The sequence below is a fragment of the Rhipicephalus microplus genome, chromosome X, assembly GCF_043290135.1.
Source record: "Rhipicephalus microplus isolate Deutch F79 chromosome X, USDA_Rmic, whole genome shotgun sequence".
Classification (NCBI taxonomy): Eukaryota; Metazoa; Arthropoda; class Arachnida; order Ixodida; family Ixodidae; genus Rhipicephalus; species Rhipicephalus microplus.
The window spans coordinates 6480356-6502797 of NC_134710.1; the positions used below are offsets into that span (position 1 = coordinate 6480356).

A 22442-nucleotide genomic window follows, 5' to 3' on the forward strand; every position below is an offset into this window, starting at 1 on the left:
GTGGTGATTATGAACGTGACTAGGCACTCATGAGTTTGAGTGGAAGTGAGTGTAAGCAGGAGAGAGTATGAACGCGAGTGAGTACTCGTAAGTTTTGATTAGGGGTGAGTATGATTGTGACTAGGCACTCATGAGTGTGAGTGGAAGTAAGTATGAATGTGAGTGAGCACTTCTGAGTGTGAGTAGGAGCGAATATGAACGCGAGTGAGTACCCGCAAGTGTGAGTAGGGGTGAGTATTAACGTGAGTAAGCACTCATGAGTGTGAGTGGAAGTGAGTATGAATGTGAGTGAGCACTTGTGAGTGTGAGTAGGAGCGAATATGAACGCGAGTGAGTACTCGCAAGTGTGAGTAGGGGTGAGTGTTTGCGTGACTAGGCACTTATGAGTGTGAGTGGAAGTGAGTATGAATGTGAGGGAGCACTCGTGAATGTGAGTAGGAGTGAGTATGAACGGGAGTGAGTACTCGCAAGTGTGAGAAGGGGTGAGTATGAACGTGACTAGGTATTCATGAGTGTGAGTGGAAGTGAGTATGAATGTGAGTGAGCACTCGTGAGTGTGAGTAGGAATGAGTATGAACGCGAGTGAGTACTCGCAAGTGTGAGTAGGGGTGAGTATCATTGTGACTAGGCACTCATGAGTGTGAGTGAGCACTCGTGAATGTGAGTAGGAGTGAGTATGAACGCGAGTGAGTACTCGCAAGTGTGAGTAGGGGTGAGTATGAACGTGACTAGGCACTCACGAGTTTGAGTGGAAGTGAGTGTGAGCAGGAGTGAGTATGAACGCGAGTGAGTACTCGTAAGTGTGATTAGGGGTGAGTATGATTGTGACTAGGCACTCATGAGTGTGAGTGCAAGTGAGTATGAATGTGAGTGAGCACTCGTGAGTGTGAGTAGGAGGGAGTATTAACGCGAGTGAGTACTCGCAAGTGTGAGTAGTGGTGAGTATGAACGTGACTAGGCCCTCATAAGTGTGAGTGGAAGTGAGTATGAATGTGAGTGAGCACTTGTGAGTGTGAGTAGGAGCGAATATGAACGCGAGTGAGTACTCGCAAGTGTGAGTAGGGGTGAGTATTAACGTGACTAGGCACTCATGAGTGTGAGTGGAAGCGAGTATGAATGTGAGTGAGCACTCGTGAGTGTGAGTAGGAGTGAGTATGAACAGGAGTGAGTACTCGCAAGTGTGAGAATGGGCGAGTATGAACGTGACTAGGTATTCATGAGTGTGAGTGGAAGTGATTATGAATGTGAGTGAGCACTCGTGAGTGTGAGTAGGAATAAGTATGAACGCGAGTGAGTACTCGCAAGTGTGAGTAGGGGTGAGTATGATTGTGACTAGGCACTCATGAGTGTGAGTGGAAGTGAGAATGAATGTGAGTGAGCACTCGTGAATGTGAGTAGGAGTGAGTATGAACGCGAGTGAGTACTCGCAAGTGTGAGTAAGGGTGAGTATGAACGTGACTAGGCACTCATGAGTGTGAGTGGAAGTGAGTGTGAGCAGGAGTGAGTATGAACGCGAGTGAGTACTCGTAAGTGTGATTAGGGGTGAGTATGATTGTGACTAGGCACTCATGAGTGTGAGTGCAGTGAGTGTGAATGTGAGTGAGCACTCGTGAGTGTGAGTAGAAGTGAGTGTGAACGCGAGTGAGTACTCGCAAGTGTGAGTAGTGGTGAGTATGAACATGACTAGGCCCTCATGAGTGTGAGTGGAAGTGAGTATGAATGTGAGTGAGCACTTGTGAGTGTGAGTAGGAGCGAATATGAACGCGAGTGAGTACTCGCAAGTATGATTAGGGGTGAGTATGATTGTGACTAGGCACTCATGAGTGTGAGTGGAAGTGAGAATGAATGTGAGTGAGCACTCGTGAGTGTGAGTAGGAGTGAGTATGAACGCGAGTGAGTACTCGCAAGTGTGAGTAGTGGTAAGTATGAACGTGACTAGGCCCTCATGAGTGTGAGTGGAAGTGAGTATGAATGTGAGTGAGCACTTGTGAATGTGAGCAGGAGTGAGTATCAACGCGAGTGAGTACTCGTAAGTGTGATTAGGGGTGAGTATGATTGTAACTAGGCACTCATGAGTGTGAGTGTAAGTGAGTATGAATGTGAGTGAGCACTCGTGAGTGTGAGTAGGAGTGAGTAAGAACGCGAGTGAGTACTCGCAAGTGTGAGTAGTGGTGAGTATGAACGTGACTAGACCATCATGAGTGTGAGTGCAAGTGAGTATGAATGTAAGTGAGCACTCGTGAGTGTGAGTAGGAGTGAGTATGAACGCGAGTGAGTACTCGCAAGTGCGATTAGCGGTGAGTATGATTGTGACTAGGCACTCATGAGTGTGAGTGGAAGTGAGAATGAATGTGAGTGAGCACTCGTGAATGTGAGTAGGAGTGAGTATGAACGCGAGTGAGTACTCGCAAGTGTGAGTAGGGGTGAGTATGAACGTGACTAGGCACTCATGAGTGTGAGTGGAAGTGAGTGTGAGCAGGAGTGAGTATGAACGCGAGTGAGTTCCCGTAAGTGTGATTAGGGGTGAGTATGATTGTGACTAGGCACCCATGAGTGTGTGTGCAAGTGAGTATGAATGTGAGTGAGCACTCGTGAGTGTGAGTAGGAGTGAGTATGAACGCGAGTGAGTACTCGCAAGTGTGATTTGGGGTGAGTATGATTGTGACTAGGCACTCATGAGTGTGAGTGCAAGTGAGTATGAATGTGAGTGAGCACTCGTGAGTGTGAGTAGGAGTGAGTATGAACGCGAGTGAGTACTCGCAAGTGTGAGTAGTGGTGAGTATGAACGTGACTAGGCCCTCATGAGTGTGAGTGGAAGTGAGTATGAATGTGAGTGAGCACTTGTGAGTGTGAGTAGGAGTGAGTATGAACGCGAGTGAGTACTCGCAAGTGTGATTTGGGGTGAGTATGATTGTGACTAGGCACCCATGAGTGTGAGTGCAAGTGAGTATGAATGTGAGTGAGCACTCGTGAGTGTGAGTAGGAGTGAGTATGAACGCGAGTGAGTACTCGCAAGTGTGATTTGGGGTGAGTATGATTGTGACTAGGCACCCATGAGTGTGAGTGCAAGTGAGTATGAATGTGAGTGAGCACTCGTGAGTGTGAGTAGGAGTGAGTATGAACGCGAGTGAGTACTCGCAAGTGTGATTTGGGGTGAGTATGATTGTGACTAGGCACTCATGAGTGTGAGTGCAAGTGAGTATGAATGTGAGTGAGCACTCGTGAATGTGAGTAGGAGTGAGTATGAACGCGAGTGAGTACTCGCAAGTGTGAGTAGGGGTGAGTATGAACGTGACTAGGCACTCATGAGTGTGAGTGGAAGTGAGTGTGAGCAGGAGTGAGTATGAACGCGAGTGAGTTCCCGTAAGTGTGATTAGGGGTGAGTATGATTGTGACTAGGCACCCATGAGTGTGAGTGCAAGTGAGTATGAATGTGAGTGAGCACTCGTGAGTGTGAGTAGGAGTGAGTATGAACGCGAGTGAGTACTCGCAAGTGTGAGTAGTGGTGAGTATGAACGTGACTAGGCCCTCATGAGTGTGAGTGGAAGTGAGTATGAATGTGAGTGAGCACTTGTGAGTGTGAGCAGGAGTGAGTATGAACGCGAGTGAGTACTCGTAAGTGTCATTAGGGGTGAGTATGATTGTGACTAGGCACTCATGAGTGTGAGTGCAAGTGAGTATGAACGTGAGTGAGCACTCGTGAGTACGAACGTTTCTGAGTTCTCATGAGTCTGAGTGGACGTAACTGGGGACGTGAGTGAGCACTCGTGAGCGTGAGTAGTGAGTATGAACGTAGTTGAGGGCATATGAGTGTGAGTAGATGTGGGTATAAACGTAAGTGAGTGCAAAGGCTCAAAAAGTTGTGGTGAGTGAGTGTTAGTAAGTACTCCCTCAAGTATAGTGTCTCTCAAGTACATGTGATGCACTAAATGCTTCTAAAAATTATTAAAAGAATGTCGATGGAGCTAACGTTTCGACAAGGGAAGTTTTCTTCGTAAAGGCACCGCTGTTGTCCTGACGAGGAGTCAACTTACCGAAACACTGTTTCCAGCGACGCTTTTGCTAAAAAATTTCTGATCGCCTCAAGCTTTTCTATACATCTGTAGTTCAGTCTAGTTTGGTACTCAAGTTCTGTACACAATACAACTAAGCGCGCCGTCATAACAAACGTGATTCAGTCAAATATGACGCGTCCCACTCGCGATTGTTGATAATTTTTTGCATTGGTTTGCATGTTCTGAATTTAACGATGGCTCATCATGTCCGTATGCCAGTCGTAAGTGAAGCGGCTTTTATAGATTGGCATTTTCTCACTACGTGTATGTCTGTTTTTTATACAGAACGTGCAATAAGAACATTCATTTTGTTTGTGTCAACCGAGTGTCATCTTACTGAGTAATCGGTCACACGAACAAAATTAAAAAAAGGTTAACAAAATTTAGCGAATGGTCACTTCGCCCAAGCGGCCGGCAGACCTGAAAGAAGGCACCAGCGCGTTCCGCTTGCATGCGAAGTTGGGAAGGAGGGCTTACGCGGCAAGCCTCCTCCTTTCAATTTTTCGTCTTTTTCCTCCCATTCTGAGACGTCGCCAGTGACGTCGTGAAAGCAATTTTCTTTTCGTGATTTATTTTCGGTTGGACGCCCGGCAACCAACAGTGGTAAAAACGGCACTGCAGCTGCTGAGAGTGAATACATGGGAGGTATAGGGAGTTTCCACCCCATGCCTACGTGGTCGCTAGGGATAACGCCTGGATAGTGTGTAAATGCTGCCGTGCTTCACCGCTAGTGAGCTGACGGTGGACGCTGCTCTGTTCGCCGCTATCAGTGGCCGTGTATTGCTGTAATCTGACCTTCGTCATCCTGGCCACAAGTTCGGTTGAATAAATAGTTTTATCTTAGCATAGATACTGCTCCATCAGGTCACGTCACGACCCCGTGATAGTATTTTTCTGTTGATATACGCATGTTCGCGGGAATCGATCCCGCAGGCTATCTCGGCCGGGAAAGTTAGTGTCAGTACCCATTAAGGGGAATTTCCTTGTAAGTTGGGAGGTGGGGTTGGCACCCATCGTGATGGTCTTGTTTGTAGCTATGGTGTTGGACCGCTGAGCCGCAGGTCACGGGATCGAATTCCTGCCGCAGCAGCAGCCAACTTGTGTGGCCGAGCTGCACAAAAGTGAATGTCAGCGCGCTCCACCCGAAAAGTGGTTCTTTTGTGTCCTACGAAAACGTGCCCGAAGATAGGGCCATCATTTCCGTATAAAAATCAAGAACCACTTCTCTGGTGGAGTGCGCTGAAATTCACTGTTGCGCAGCTTGCCACAGATCGCGTACTCCGTTTTACGAGCAGCTGTACAGTGATGCCATCTGATGGAGGCGCCCCCTTGACACAACAAATCTAGGGCCCTGACTAGGGTGCCCAGATTTTTTTACGCAATAGTGTTACAGCCGTCTGTGTCATTATTAGAAACCCATCACTGTCACGTTAGTCTCTTCAAGACAAGCTTTGCTAAATTTGGTTGACTGGCCAAATTAGTTTCGTTAAGTCGGGTTTATTACAGTATTGAACCCTTTGAGGGCATCAGGTTTTCTTCGTTAGATCGGGAAATTCGTGATGATTAGTTTTTCGTTTCGGTATTTGGCTTTAGTAAAAGGCCTTGTTTTATTGATACTTCTGCCATAGTCTTTATTCGTCCTGGCAACATTATCGCTCGCAGAATTCTGATGCATGGGGTATAAATGTAAAGCATTACCTCTAACAAAGCATTGAACACGTCAGGGCGTCATTCTGGCTGTATAAATACGCATGATTTGTTTTTATTTTTTAGCGCAAAACCACTTTCGGCTTACAACAAAAGCATCGTCGTGCTCAAGCTACCCGCTGGAAGGAAAATCACAGACTACAGGTGGTTCAGTGTATACTGCAAAAAAGCACAGGTAAGCTCTTCATGAGTAACTAGGCTAGTACATGAGCATATCTTTATAATATTTAACTCATAAAAATTTTCAATTCAGATGAATTGTATTGCCTCAATTATTTGCGCTGTAAGATAACTTGGTGCGCTGGGACACTAAAGTGTTCAAGCACGTCTTAACAAGACAGTTCACGGCTAGGGTCCTAACCAGTGCTTTACACGTCCCTATGAAACAGGGGTGATAGTGCGTTCGTCGTTTTTCGCCAATTTGGAAACGAGTTCCCGTTACAATTTCCCTTAATGCTAAAAGCGCACTTGGGACATTTGAATTTGTCGTGACATTAACGTTCGGTTTCGTTTCTTCAAGATTGGAACTATGTCAGACGAATACCAAGTCGAAATTGAGAGAACAGTTTAAACCTCACATCAAACAATATAGTAATTGGCCGCATCAGTTTATACAGAAATAAAAATAATGTACGAGAAAGTTACCAGACAAATATTTTTAGAGAGTACCGGACATACAGCATATATATCTAACTTAGCATTGGTGCTCGTAAGCGGAACTAACGGAGTCATTCTTCATGTGCGCAGTTAGGTTTTCAAGTAAAATTTCTCACACGCGTCAATATAAAGTTCTTTCACAATAAATCTCATCCAAAGAAAAAACAAAAAGTCGCGTATTGCAGTAAGAGTGTAAAAAACAATAGTCAGGAGAGTGTCACTCAGCAACAGTTGCATTCAGTATCCGACAGGCGTACTCGTGATCCTCGCCAACACTTCCTTGGCAATGCTGTGCCGTTTCACGCACCGAAGCGCTACAGGTCCGCATTCACCTCACAAAGACGTTTTTGGTGCTGCAATTTGGTCATCACTCGAATGTTAAACGAAAGCTCGCCCAAGCGTCGAAGGAACCACTCCACAAAACATGGCTGCTTGAGACTTGTCCACAGTGGCCGGCGACAAGATGTATCTCCTATGGATGATTGAAGAAACTCATGAAGGCCCCGCAACGACAGAAACTCTTCCAACAAAATAAGCCTCAGCTACATAAACGGCTGAAGCGTACGCTGCACACAGCAAACCACTACCATGCGAAAGGTTCAACCCGTTACGTTCGGATCAGTACAGATGTACAGTACGGTCCACAGTTAGAGGGAAGGCATGCGTGCATGGCTGGTGGTCTGCGGAGCGCTAACTCCGCAGACCACCATGCTATGCCATGCAAACATAGTGCGGGGTGTGATGAGATATCACCATTCATACTTAAAAACTTCATAGACATTCTATGTACTTCTCTAGCAAAAATTTTTAATCACGCATTTCACACGTCAACTTACCCAGATTTGCTAAAAATCGCAAAGGTCGTTCCAATTCTCAAAAATGGAGACCGTAGCCTTCCCGAAAACTACCGCCCCATATCTGTATTAACTTCCATAAACATAGTGTTCGAAAAACTTATCTCGAAACGGCTTCTAAATTTTCTCGACCGAGAGTCTGTACTAACGAATAACCAACATGGCTTTCGGAGCAATCGATCCACTTCCACTGCAGTGCTATTTCTTTCAGATAGGGTCAATTCCTACCTAAACAAAAACATGATAGTGATTGGTGTCTTCATTGACGTTAGAAAAGCTTTCGACACCGTACATCATGATATACTACTCAACAAATTAGAACGGTATGGCATACGAGGGGGAAGTCTGGAATTTTTTAGAAGCTACCTTACGGACCGACAACAAACGGTTCATTTTTGTAACTCTAATTCAGGATTTTTGCCCATTACATCGGGAGTACCACAGGGATCGGTATTGGGACCTATTTTATTCTCTCTGTGCATGAATGACTTCCCTTCAATATTACATAACTTCACCCCAGTCATGTACGCTGATGACACTGCTCTCATTTGCACACACGAGTCCATCGATGGAGCCTTAAGCATGGCAAACAAAGAATTGAAACAAATCTGTGATTCGTTTCAAGCCAATAAATTGGCTTTAAACGTTAGTAAAACAAAATATATGGTAATTCATTCCCCATACAAAGTTATTGCTTTGGATTCGTGTGTGCTTTAGGCTGAGAGCGAAATAATAGAAAGAGTAAGTAGCTTAACATACCTTGGAATTGTGTTGGATCATCATTTCAGCTGGAAAATGCATATAGACTCTCTCTGTAAAAAACTCGCGACAGTCTGCTATACTCTTTTAAAATGTCGCCAGTACTTCGATGCGGAAACTTTAAGAACAATATATTTTGCCCTATTTCACAGCCAACTCTCATACTGCATTGAGTTATGGGGCCATACATACGATTCATACCTAAAGCCACTTATAGTCTTGCAAAAACGTGCTATCCGATTTATATCAAACGCAAACTATATGGCCTCATCTAAACCACTCTTTCTACAGTACCAGGTAATGCCTCTACAACTAGTAATAAATTATAAAACAACAATAATGGTGTACTAGTCTCTAACATGCAATATCCCTCTTCACCGCTCTTTTTTTATTCCCTCACAATTGCAAACAAGAGCCCGTCATTGTGGTAACTTTCTAAAACCACTGGTTAAAAATATTTATGGCAAAAGACGACTTTATAGTGTTGGAACGTCATTGTTGAATAACCTACCAGTGGAAGTGAAACAACATAATGCTTTCACATTAATGCTCAAACGTCATTACAAAGAGCTCTATTAGACTACTGATAAGTTTCGTGAAATGATGAAACGTGACATGATTATAAACTAATGTTTTGTATGCTGACCAGGAATGCTATTACCAGATGTACAGAAATATTATATGTATTACGTTAAGTATGCAAACCAAAAACGTGTTCAAAGTGTAGTGTATAAGTTGGATTTTTCCTCTTCAATGTGTTCGGTATCTGTGTATAAGTGATATGTTTATCAAAACAATCTGCATCTTAAACTAAAATGTCGTTCATTATACAACTCTTTCTCCTGCCTGTAATTGATGTATGTTATAATTGCATGGATCCATACTAGCATTCTGATAAGGATCCAGATGTTGCTAACATGTTTTTCTTTACTGTATATTGTTTATTCATAATAAAGTTCAAAAGTTCAAAAGTTAAAAAAAAAACTCTTAGCGAGGTTTCGAAATACGACACATGCGCATAGGTTCATCAATGTGGTGCGTGCCCAGCATCGTCTGCTAAGCACTCGGCGTGCGCTATATATAGCGCACCACGATCCTTCGCGTTTTAAACGCTAAGCATTTCTTTGCGAACTTCAGCGACTTTTGCCGTATCTATCTATCTATCTATCTATCTATCTATCTATCTATCTATCTATCTATCTATCTATCTATCTATCTATCTATCTATCTATCTATCTATCTATCTATCTATCTATCTATCTATCTATCTATCTATCTATCTATCTATCTATCTATCTATCTATCTATCTATCTATCTATCTATCTATCTATCTATCTATCTATAGCCTGGCCTTTGGATAAAGAAATTATAACAAAATTCGTATCGCATAACATGACTGTATGACGAGCATAACTGACTAGTCATAACATAAAAATAATTACAACTATTATGTCATGAATGTCATGATTTTAAATTATGGTCTTCCTGCTCTTCCGGTGGTTTCGTTGACATAATGCTAAACTGGTATGGAATCACATGGCTGCATGGCGAACATAAGTTACAGGCCGCAACGTGTAAATCGTCACATGCATGTCATATAAATCATGACTACGCACCACGTTCACGGTGCGCTCGCGCTCTTTTTGGTTGATTTGCAAGTATTCAATTTGGTATTACGCGACGTGAATGAATGACCAAAATATATGACTAATTTAAACAAGATTGTCATGACATGCGTGTAATGTAAAAACATGACTGCATGCCACGCTCATGATGCCCTCGCGGAGGTTTCGTTAGCTTCACATATACAAATTTGGCATTGCGTGACGTGAATAAACGACGATGGTGACATGCGTGTCACGTAAACATGACTACATGCTACGGTCATAGCACGCTCGTGGCCGTTTCACTAGCTTCACATATACAAAATTTGTGACGGATGACGAAAGTATGTGACTAGTGCAAACATGGCAGTCATGACATACGTGTAATGTAATAACAGGGCTACATACCACGTCGCTTGATGCATTCGCGCCCCTTTCGCTAGCTTCACATATAAAAATTTGCCATTACGTGATGTGAAGAGATGAAGATGGCGGTAAATAACACATCCAAACATAATAATAATGACATGCATGTCACGTAAAACGTGACTACATTCTACGATCACAGCGTGCTCGTGGTCGTTCGCTGGTTGCACATATACGAAATTTGGTAGCGATGACGAAGGTATATAACTGGTGCAAACATGACAATCATGACAACGTGTCATGCAAAAACATCACTACATTTCACACTCATGATTCCCTCGCGGCCGTTTTGCTGTCTTCTCATATACCAAATTTGGTATTACGTGACGCAAAACTGACCCGTAGGTTGCGGAATCGCATCCCGGCAGCGGCTGCTGCGTTTTCGATGGAAGCAAAAATGCTGTAGGCCTGTGTACTCAGATTTGGTGCATGTAAAAGAGCCCCAGGTGGTCGGAATTTCCATAGCCACCCACTGTGGCGAATGATATGTGGTTTTGGAGCGTTAAACCTCACATATTTATCAGTCTACGTGACGCGCATGGATGACAAAGGTAAATGGCACTTCCAAACATTATATTCTTGACATGCGTGTGATGTAGAACATTACTACCCCGTACGTTCATAGTGCGCTCGCGGCCATTTCACTAGCTTAACATATACCAAATTCGTAATACCTGACGTGAGTGGATGATGAACACAAATGCCAAGGGCAAACATGATCATGATGATATGGAAGCCTTGTACGGCATGATTTACATGCCTACCACTGCTGGTGCGGGTACTGCAAACGTTAGTGGTGCCGTCGTTACGCGAATATTAAATATACTTGCGTCTTATTCAGTACGTGAGTACGGATAACATTTCTACTCTTGTTTACTCTGTACTGGGTCCGTCCGCCTCGTAACGTTGCGTGTATTTTAAAGTGATGTATCAACTTTGCTCAGTCGTGCTTTGCACATCATTGATTCCCGCTATACGTGGGATCTGCCTTTTTTTTTTGCACTGTAAATTATCTGACACCAACTCGGCTTTGTATTTGTTCATTAAGCCGATATTTCATAAGTCACAAAGACGGGCCTAAAGTAATCGCTGCGTCAGACTTCAATAACGACTTCAAGACTTCAATCAGTTCTGATTCTTCTTATTTGCGAAAGCTCCAAGATCATTTGTTTAGTTTCCGCAAAACCAGGCTTATGCTTGTTGGCGATATCAATCTACCAGGTATTGATTGGCCTACTGGATGTGTCGGAGCCGCAGAGCACTCTGATATTCTATCCGACATTATGCTAACTCATAATTTAAACCAGGTTGTTCTTGAGCCCACCAGAATTTGCGGAACAGCTAGGTCCGTACTCGATCTTGTGTTCTTAGATCGCAGTTTTTCTGATTATTCATTACATGTAAGTGACGGGATTTCTGATCACAAGGTTGTAGTTACCAATGTCTTTCTAGAACCTAAAAAACGTTTGGCGGGAGTTAAGCATACATATGTCAAAGACTACTCCAGGGCGAGGGACGAGTCTGTTTTGGATTACCTTGACATAGCTTACGAAAGCTTTCAAGGTAATGATGTGCGGCATTTGTGGGAAATGTTTAAAGAGCATTGCAAATTTTGTTTAAAGTCTTTTATACCTGATAAGAAAAAACGAACCAAAAGGGTCAATCCATGGATTAACCGAGATATTATTCACCTAAAACGGCGAATTAAACGTATCAAGAAGACTCGCAGTCCCGATTGTGATGTCTTAAATAGGTTAGTCTCCAAACTTTCGAGCAGCGTAAAATCCCCAAGGAAACGGTATTTTTGCGAAAAGTTTGCCTCAGTTCATTTTAAACGATCCAGGAAAGTTCTGGAATCACATCCGTAGTGCACATAAATTCGTCGATCAATTATTGGTTGATGGCAAGATGGAAACATCTCGTCTCTCCATTGCTAATGCTTTCAATTCCTTTTTTCATTCTGTGTTTTCAAACGATCAAGGTGATGAATTTTATATGGAGCCTCATTCGGAGCAGATCGAGCTTGTTTCTTTTGAAGGAGTTTTTGAAATGCTTCTGCGATTAGATCCTAAGTGCACTACTGGCCCGGATGAAATGCCGAACGCCTTTCTGCGTCGCTATGCAGAATCTTTAGCTCGGTTTTTGACAGTGACTTTTCGTCAATCTTTTCGGACGTCCGTGCTGCCCCATGATTGGCTTATGGCTAGGGTAATTCCAGTTTTTAAAAATGGAGACCGTTTCCATGTTGACAATTATCGACAAATTTCCTTAACGTGCTGTTGTTGCAAGATGATAGAACATATTGTAGCTAACCATATTCTTAATGTACTGGAAAAAAATAAAACATTGAGTCCCTTCCAACATGGTTTTAGAAAGAGATTTTCTACCGTTACGCAGCTGGTCACCGCTGCTCATAGTTTTAGTTCAATCTTAGATCACTCCGGGCAAATTGATGTTTTGTTTTTAGACTTAAGCAAGGCATTCGACAGGGTTCCTCACGGTAGCCTTCTTTTAAAACTTAAACAAGCAGGAATTCCTTCTACACTTGTAAATTGGGTTAATTCATATTTGAAAGATCGAACGCAATTTGTAGACATCGGTGGTACTTGTTCCTCTTCTCTAACAGTGACATCAGGTGTGCCCCAGGGAAGTGTGCTGGGGCCCTTGCTTTTTTTGTTGTATGTTAATGATTTAGTGTCTGTGGTTGGCGATACTGTGAATATTAGTCGAGAGTTCGACGAAATGCCGTCTGGTCAGGTAAAGGCATTGTTGAAAAAACAGGTCACTGACCAATGTCAAACAAAACAATGACGTTTCGGGACCCGTACGGGTCCCTTGTTCACAATGTAATGACGGCTGAGCAACAGGTTCTTATGTAACGTTGAGCGCATGACGCAAAGTCCGGGAGTACACGTGGTTTAGTGTGCCAGATGATCTATTGATTGTGTTACTTGTCGTCTGAATGATTAGTGATTCGAGGTTCAGTCTGGTTGTAAAATTCTTCTCCATGGCTACGATGCGTGCGTTGTCCCAGCTTATCTCATGGCCCGTCTTCTCGGCATGCTCTGCGAGTGCATTTGTCACTGTGTGGCCCTTGGCGACGTCATTCTTGTGTTGCATAAGACGTTTGCAGTAATTTCCACTCGTGCCAATGTACACCGATTCGCAATCGGCGCATGGTATCTTGTAGACCACACCAGGAAAATGTTGCCGAGGGAGAGGATCCTTCACATTTAGCAACTCAGCTTTAAGCTTGCTTGCTGGAACATGCGCGATCTGTACACCACGTTTTCTGAATAGACGGGCTAGGGCTTCGCTTATATTTCGAATATAAGGAATCGAAGCACGCTTTTTTGTAGACGATATGTTATGCATGGCCTGACTAGTTGACTGCAGTTTATGCATGATGGATTTAGTTGTTTTCCTAATAAAAATCTTGGGGTATCCATTCTTGATCAGGTCATCTTCAATGGTCCGGAGCTCCTCCTGCAGGCTTTCTTCATCGGAACAAATGCGAATCGCTCGTTGAACTAAAGACCGAATCACTGAGCGTTTGTGGGCTACCGGGTGGACTGACTCGTAGTCGAGGTATCTACCGGAGTGCGTTGGCTTTCGGTACACAGCGAAGGCGAGGCCTGTGGGAGTACGTTTTACAACTGCATCCAAGAAAGGGAGGCAACCGTCTTTTTCTTCTTCCACAGTAAACTTGATGGAAGTCTCGGCGCCATTTAGGCAGTCAAGGAAAGCTCGGACGTCTTTCTTCTTTATCACGCAGAAGCAGTCGTCGACGTATCTCAGAAAAACCTTGGGTCTCGGCTGAAATGTTCCCAATGCTTTCTGCTCAATTGCTTCCATTGTGATATTCGCAGTTGTGACCGAAATCGAAGCTCCCATTGCAGTACCGAAAACTTGCCTGTAGAATTCACCCTTGTACGAGAAGTAAGTGTTGGATAGGCAAAACCGTAACAAGGTGCACAGCTCGGTGACGTCGAACGGTGTGCGATCGGCCAATGTCGTGTCCTTGTGAAGCAATTGTCTGGAAGTGTCTACAGCAAGGTCGACGGGAACACTTGTGAAGAGGGAGCAAACATCAAACGAAACCAGTACTTCGTCGACATCCACAGTGATACTCTTCATTTTGCTTATGAAGTCATTGGTGTTCCGGAGGTTAGTTTCAGTCTTGCCTGCAAGGGGAGCCAGGATGCCGTGAAGATACTTTGAGAGGCTGTATAAGGGTGACCTAGTGAAATCTACTATTGGCCTTAGAGGCGTTCCGCTTTTGTGAATCTTCGGTAAACCGTATATCGCTGGAGCAGAACCATTGGTGCACAGCAGCAGGAAGTATAACCTTTTTGCTGATGCAGGAAGCGTCTGGAAAATACTAGAGAGCGTCTTTTGCAGGCCCGTTTGGACTTTCGAGGTTAATCCTTTCGAGGTTTGGACTTTCGAGGTAGGATCCTTGTTAATCTTGGCGTACAACGTACGCCAAGATTAACAAGGATCCTACCTCGAAAGTCCAAACGGGCCTGCAAAAGACGCTCTCTAGTATTTTCCAGGCGCTTCCTGCATCAGCAAAAAGGTTATACTTCCAGCTGCTGTGCACCAATGGTTCTGCTCCAGCGATATACGGTTTACCGAAGATTCACAAAAGCGGAACGCCTCTAAGGCCAATAGTAGATTTCACTAGGTCACCCTTATACAGCCTCTCAAAGTATCTTCACGGCATCCTGGCTCCCCTTGCAGGCAAGACTGAAACTAACCTCCGGAACACCAATGACTTCATAAGCAAAATGAAGAGTATCACTGTGGATGTCGACGAAGTACTGGTTTCGTTTGATGTGTGCTCCCTCTTCACAAGTGTTCCCGTCGACCTTGCTGTAGACACTTCCAGACAATTGCTTCACAAGGACACGACATTGGCCGATCGCACACCGTTCGACGTCACCGAGCTGTGCACCTTGTTACGGTTTTGCCTATCCAACACTTACTTCTCGTACAAGGGTGAATTCTACAGGCAAGTTTTCGGTACTGCAATGGGAGCTTCGATTTCGGTCACAACTGCGAATATCACAATGGAAGCAATTGAGCAGAAAGCATTGGGAACATTTCAGCCGAGACCCAAGGTTTTTCTGAGATACGTCGACGACTGCTTCTGCGTGATAAAGAAGAAAGACGTCCGAGCTTTCCTTGACTGCCTAAATGGCGCCGAGACTTCCATCAAGTTTACTGTGGAAGAAGAAAAAGACGGTTGCCTCCCTTTCTTGGATGCAGTTGTAAAACGTACTCCCACAGGCCTCGCCTTCGCTGTGTACCGAAAGCCAACGCACTCCGGTAGATACCTCGACTACGAGTCAGTCCACCCGGTAGCCCACAAACGCTCAGTGATTCGGTCTTTAGTTCAACGAGCGATTCGCATTTGTTCCGATGAAGAAAGCCTGCAGGAGGAGCTCCGGACCATTGAAGATGACCTGATCAAGAATGGATACCCCAAGATTTTTATTAGGAAAACAACTAAATCCATCATGCATAAACTGCAGTCAACTAGTCAGGCCATGCATAACATATCGTCTACAAAAAAGCGTGCTTCGATTCCTTATATTCGAAATATAAGCGAAGCCCTAGCCCGTCTATTCAGAAAACGTGGTGTACAGATCGCGCATGTTCCAGCAAGCAAGCTTAAAGCTGAGTTGCTAAATGTGAAGGATCCTCTCCCTCGGCAACATTTTCCTGGTGTGGTCTACAAGATACCATGCGCCGATTGCGAATCGGTGTACATTGGCACGAGTGGAAATTACTGCAAACGTCTTATGCAACACAAGAATGACGTCGCCAAGGGCCACACAGTGACAAATGCACTCGCAGAGCATGCCGAGAAGACGGGCCATGAGATAAGCTGGGACAACGCACGCATCGTAGCCATGGAGAAGAATTTTACAACCAGACTGAACCTCGAATCACTAATCATTCAGACGACAAGTAACACAATCAATAGATCATCTGGCACACTAAACCACGTGTACTCCCGGACTTTGCGTCATGCGCTCAACGTTACATAAGAACCTGTTGCTCAGCCGTCATTCCATTGTGAACAAGGGACCCGTACGGGTCCCAAAACGTCATTGTTTTGTTTGACATTGGTCAGTGACCTGTTTTTTCAACACTACTGTGAATATTGGAATGTTCGCGGATGATATCATGATTTACACTGAAGTGCAGTCTGCTTCTGATCAACACCGGCTAGATAGGGCTTTATGTGAGATATCATCTTGGTGCGACAAAATGGGGCATGAAAATTAGCACTACAAAAACAGTTCTTTTACGTATAACCAGGAAACGAAATCCCATAACTTTCCGGTACAAAATTAAAAACACCTTAGTCGAGGAGGTTAGTAAGTTTAAATACCTAGGCATTGTATTGAACTCCAGATTAGATTGGAACGACCACGTTCAGCAGGTAACTTCTTCAGCGCAAAAAAAAAAACTTGGTCTTTTACGGCATAAACTTCGAGGTACACCTAGTAACGTTAAGTTTTTAGCGTATAATTCCATAATTAGGCCTAAACTAGAGTATGCAGTGGTTGTTTGGGACCCGCACACGAACAAAAACATAACGAATTGGAGAAGGTTCAGAGGAGGGCTGTTCGTTTTATTTATAATAACTATAAAAGAAGTGATTCTCCGTCAGGTATCATGGCACTCAATAAAATCCAACCACTACACATTAGACGCCAAATTGCCCGCTTAGCTTTTTTGGAATCCCTAATCAAGTGTAAAACTGGATTATCACCCACTCCATTCACTAGTCCGTCCACCACGAGGAAAACACGACACACACATAGCCACAGTTTATCCCCATTCTTTTCCCGAACAAATACCTTTAAGTTTTCATATTTTCCACGTACGGTAGATGACTGGAATAAATTGCCAGAAAGAATTTTTAGTGGAAATTTTATGACAGCCCTACACGATCATTTTAGAAACTTTTAATTACTGACGTTCGGGTTTTTACAAATGTTTCTTGATGTTGTGCGTGATTTTCTAGTTTTATTTGGATTGGAAACCCTGCTATGTTTGTGCGAAAAGTCGGCTTCACCGTGGCTTGTTTATTTTGTAGTTCCAAGTGAAATCTGCGTTTTGTTGCTTCATTGTTTTTGTTACATTGCATTGCATTGTATGTGCATGAACATTCTTTTTTTCTGCCCGTCCTGCTTGGACCATTAAATTGGTCTGCAGTATTGTATAAATAAATAAATAAAATAAATAAACGTTATCTGGTATAAGAATCGACCAGTTGCAGTGAGCAGTTTGTTAAAATATGATGGTTTTAATGATGAGAGCTTGCGAAAAACTGCAACAATGAACAAAACCATTCGTCTTTTTTATGCTTGCTATGAGGCAAATGGAGGGAGGCATACTAAGGAGAGACTTTGACGTCATATTCGTGAAGCTGCCACATCTCAAACACCCGCACCGCCTCCTAGTGGAGGAGCAGATAAACACTTCGCGATTTCCGCCGAGCGGCGGCCTTGGAACCGGCGTCGGGGGCGGATCGATTTGCGAACGCTACTTCTTATGCGTGTTCTTTAGGCGAGCTACGCAATGCCCAGCTGTTGTGTATAGACAAGAGCACACCTATCTCGGACCCAGGTGCCTCTGGCGGTACACTCTCGCTCCCAGAGACGCCATAGTTTGTTTTGAACTGCCAAGGCGTGCCTCACTAGCATAGCATGCAGTGGCTCTGGGTTTGTTTGTTTGTTTGTTTGTCCCTTTTATCCTGACGCAACCCACTATAGGGGATCGGCCATGAAACGAACGGTGTCGTGCTATTTAAAAGGAAATGTTCATAATTTCGAAATTTTGAAGTCTTTAATGAATATGCTTGATTTTGATAATTTTTAACGATGAACTTAGCATTATATTCTTATCGTCTCCCGGAAAAATTCGCAAACGGCTTTGCAAACGCTCCTGTGGCTAAAACCCAGCACGGTAGCCCGAAAGGAAAGAAAAACCGGAAGGGATAAAATTAATCTCAACCTTCGAAGCGGTTTGTCGAGAAGTCTTTTCCTCTGATTGATGAATAATCTGCACGTTAGAAAGAAATGATGAAGAGATTCACACTCATTGCAATGAAAGCATAAAGGTGACTGTACCAGACCAGACTTGTGTACGTAAAAATTCAGTGGGGGGACTCGGCATCGTAATTTGGTAACTGTGATCTCGGTCCTTCTGGAGGAACACCATTGATTCTTCCAACAATAATTGAGGTGAGGGAACTCAGAAACTGACAACGCAGACCTTGCGAAGTTGTCCGATAGGGTAAATTTTTCAAAACGTGCTACAGTTACAAACGCCAACGTCGGCAAAATTGACATTAGATTTGTGGGGTTTAACGTCCCAAAACCACCATATGATTATGAGAGACGCCGTAGTGGAGGGCTCCGGAAATTTTGACCACCTGGGGTTCTTTAACGTGCACCCAAATCTGAGTACATGGGCCTACAACATTTCCGCCTCCGTCGGAAATGCAGCCGTCGCAGCCGGGATTTGAACCCGCGACCTGCGGGTCAGCAGCCGAGTACCTTAGCCACTATACCACCACGGCGGGGCGGCAAAATTGACATTACGGAACCATTGCATAATAAAAGTGCGAGTGCATCTGCTTGTTCATTTAGAGGTATACCTATGTGCCCAGGTACCCATATCAAGCGAATAATACGTACATTCGTGTCTTGGAATGAGGGAATGAAATATTTCTAAAGAAATTGAAAATTTTGATGCAGGTAAAGAGGAACAGATGGATAGGCCGTCTGTCAGAATGACGGCTTCTGATAATAGGGGTAATCCGTGGCAAGTAATTCCGCATGATGAATACGAGTAAAGTGAGGTAATCGAATTGAAAAAGACCAATCTAAATATAATGATGCTATTCCCACCCCCGCCTTTCCTTCAAAAACTGAAGTGTCAGTTGCTATCACTGCAGCCGTTTCTAATCTAGATAAACGGTTCTCCAAAATGCAATTTATGTACCTACTGGGTAAATGTTGGCAATTCTTGGGAAATATGTCATCAAATTCTATTCGACTTGTTTGTACAGATCTGCTTATGATTAGTATCTCACGGAGCTGCACTTGTAATGTTTCCAATTGTGTCGGTCCGAAAATTACTTGAGGACACCGTTATATTGGCCACAGATGGCCGAGAAATAGCGTCGGATGATTGAGAAAACTATTTGTATGCATGTGCACCAGAAACCAAGATTCAGCTGAACTCTAATATCCGGCGAATATACATACAGTAAATCGTGATGAGAACATCACGACGTAAACCTGAACGTTTGTTGCTGAGTCTACGAAGCATCCCCAGTGCACGTGTTCCTTTGGCAGCCATGTTTTCTATATATGGACTCCCATTAAGTTTTTCAGTATAAGTGATCCCTAAATACTTAACAGATTCTACCTGCAGAATAACGTCTTGCCGGTAATGCAAAACGATATGGACCGCAACTTTTAGAGGAAGAACTATCATCGCACTTTTTTTACATTCAGTGATAAATTTATTTTTTCTAACCACGTTTCTAGAGCGTTCACATACGTCTGCAGACTTCGATAAAGTTGATTGATTGATTGATTTGTGGGGTTTAACGTCCCAAAACCACCATATGATTATGAGAGACGCCGTAGTGGAGGACTCCGGAAATTTTGACCACCTGGGGTTCTTTAACGTGCACCCAAATCTGAGACTTCGATAAAGTGAATGTATACCTGCGTCTGTAGCGAAAAACTCGATATCGTCGGCATATACATACACTTGTACGTCCATCTGTACAGGAATAGTGCATAGTAAAATGTTAAGTAATAGTGGCGATAGCACTGATCCTTGTGGGAGACCTCTAGTTTGTTTGTGCCTTAGAGACGACAAACCAGATTGAGAACTGTAAAATTCCTTGTCGTTTAAGAAGGAATATACCCATGTTACAAATTATTGTGGTAGACCTGCGTTTTTACGTGAATTTATTTGTTTTGAATGTTCCACGCTGTCATAAGCTTTTGTAATGTCTAGAGCTACTAAGGCTGCATATTGTTTCTTATAACGGGCAAGCTGTATTCTACTTTCTAAATCGACATGGGCTCACCAAATTGAGCAACCACGCCTGAAGTCAATTTGGCATGGGCTGAAGACCCTGATTTCATTCAACCTTATATCTATCCTAATGTGTAAAGTCATTTCAGTTAGTTTTGCCAGATTAGATGTAAGTGCTATAAGTTTGATGTTATCTACCGCAAACCCAGCACCTTGTTTTTTAAAAAAGGAATTATCTTAGCAGTTATCCAATCAGGTAGAATCCATTACTTTCTAATAGAGTGGTTAACCAATGTCAGGAGTTCCTGGGGTAGAAGCTTATGGATGATTTTTTTTTTGTCGAAGTAGTTATGCCATCAGGACCTGGCGCCGTATTGGGCAAGTTTCTTACTACTTGTTCTATCTCCTAAGCAGTGATCTCCTCAAAACCGCCACTTTTCTCGGGAGATCGCGAGTGGTTTGAGAAGGCAAACGTAAAGCGACTTTCAAGTCTTTTTGCAATACCTTCGAGAGAACTAGACAGTTCACTTGGAGTAGAAAGCACTGATTCAATGTTGTTGAATGAAGGTATAAACTTTTTGGTTTTGAGGAAATTAAAGAGGGATTTCCTGTTGCTAGGTTTTCGCAGAAAGTTAGAACGCTGACTGAGTTTCTGTCAAAACCTAGCAACAGGAAATGGGTGTTTAAAATGCGAAAAAGCGTCTGTTCATGCTGCGCGCGCTTATAAAATGTCATCTGGTTACGACTGAGCTGTCATCAGATGCGACAACAATCAGCGCAAGAGAAAGAGATTGCTGAGGATTGCCTGTGACGTTCATGGCGCATCGCTATTCGTGCCGGGGCGCTGTTTTGCGATTGCACAGATTTCCGTCCATAACGAAAAACGCTGCGCTCCGCCGCCTTGGGATGTAATCGCAATCGGCAGGAAAAACTACGAGCCCAGTAAAAGTGGACGAGTAGGTATACTTACTGCGTTTATTCAAGTGCCACGCCAGCTGTTACACTTTACAGCTGCGATTTGCGAGCAGTATGTCTGTAGGATGCGACACAAAATTATTGCCGTATACTTTTTCGCAGGCCACATGTCAATAATAGGATACGCGTATTACGACTCATGCGTGAATCCACGCACCGCTGATGTTTAGTACAAATGTAACGTAACTATCTACTACCGCGATGCAAAGAGACGTGAATGGTGCGGAAAACATGGCTTTCGTCTCGGTCGAACAGCACATGCCTTGACTGTCACTAGGCGAATCTGGGCTTTCGGGCGGCGTCACCATAGCGTTTTAAAATCTTGTTCTGGCGTGCACTTTTGCACAGCGTGTGTGTTCGGAGTGCCTGGCAGGACTGGCAATTGATACACATGCGGTGCATAAGCGTAAGCTGGAGCCGGATTCTAGCACTACGTTGACGCCGGCTTACAGCAAAAATTTTGCCTCGTCACAGCCAAGGCATGCCGCAGTTAACGCTTTCCGCTGTTCGCGTTTCTTTCAGTCGGATAGTACGTACCTGATGAAGTTAATTCCGCAGTCTGCTATGTACATGCTGCAGACGTTTCGGACTGTCGATGGAGGTCTCCTCGACGTCGCACACGAAATCAGCACAATATTTTAGTAGAGGAAGAGCGCAAAACAAGCTTACAGCCGGACTCGGGCTGTTAAGATCCGCGTTTTATTTACGGAGCGTCTGCTCGCGTGGCAGTTCAGGGTGTTGCTTCGCCGAACTTGCAATAGATGACGCGACGTGCTTTTCAATATGGCAGCAAGCACTGAGCTCGCTGTGTTCTTACAGTCCCTAGAATATGCTAGGGACCGTCATGTTCTGGTGTATGCTCGGAGCGAATCGCTGCACTGCCGAAAGCACCTGGTGTCACTTTTTACGTACGTTCGCTTCATTGCTGATCTGTATGATATTTGTATGCCGAGCTCTCGGCTGTACGTTTCGTTGTTTCTTATTCGGCTGCGAACAAACGGGAACTCTTTTTTTGGCGTCGTAGGCATTGTGTCGCGTTGTTAGAAGTTGAGTCGTTGATACTGAAGGGCAATAAACCCCCTTTTTTTGTTATCAGACTACGAGAGTATGTATTGTGCTGTGTACGCTCGCTGCATTTTAGTTGTATTCTCACTGGAATTACAAACTTTACGTGCACGATCGCGTATACAATACTGTGGTGTCTTCTTTTCGACGTGAAGTTACGCCAAGAACTAGGTTGGCGTTGCACGGACTACTAAGCTCTTAAAATCGTGCAATGCCACACTGACACGATATATAGGAGCGAAAAACCTGCTATCAGCCC

The 22442-nt window shown here is 43.9% G+C and overlaps 1 protein-coding gene across 1 annotated transcript in view; it reads left to right on the forward strand.

Moving 5' to 3' along the window:
* LOC142777396 (protein Skeletor, isoforms B/C-like) overlaps positions 1–22442 on the forward strand; it is a 253917-nt gene that overhangs the window by 148799 nt on the left and 82676 nt on the right. Inside the window, exon 10 of the mRNA XM_075881745.1 lies at positions 5829–5937. Within this exon, the coding sequence (XP_075737860.1) occupies positions 5829–5937 (109 nt within the window). The remainder of the gene's footprint in view (positions 1–5828; positions 5938–22442) is intronic.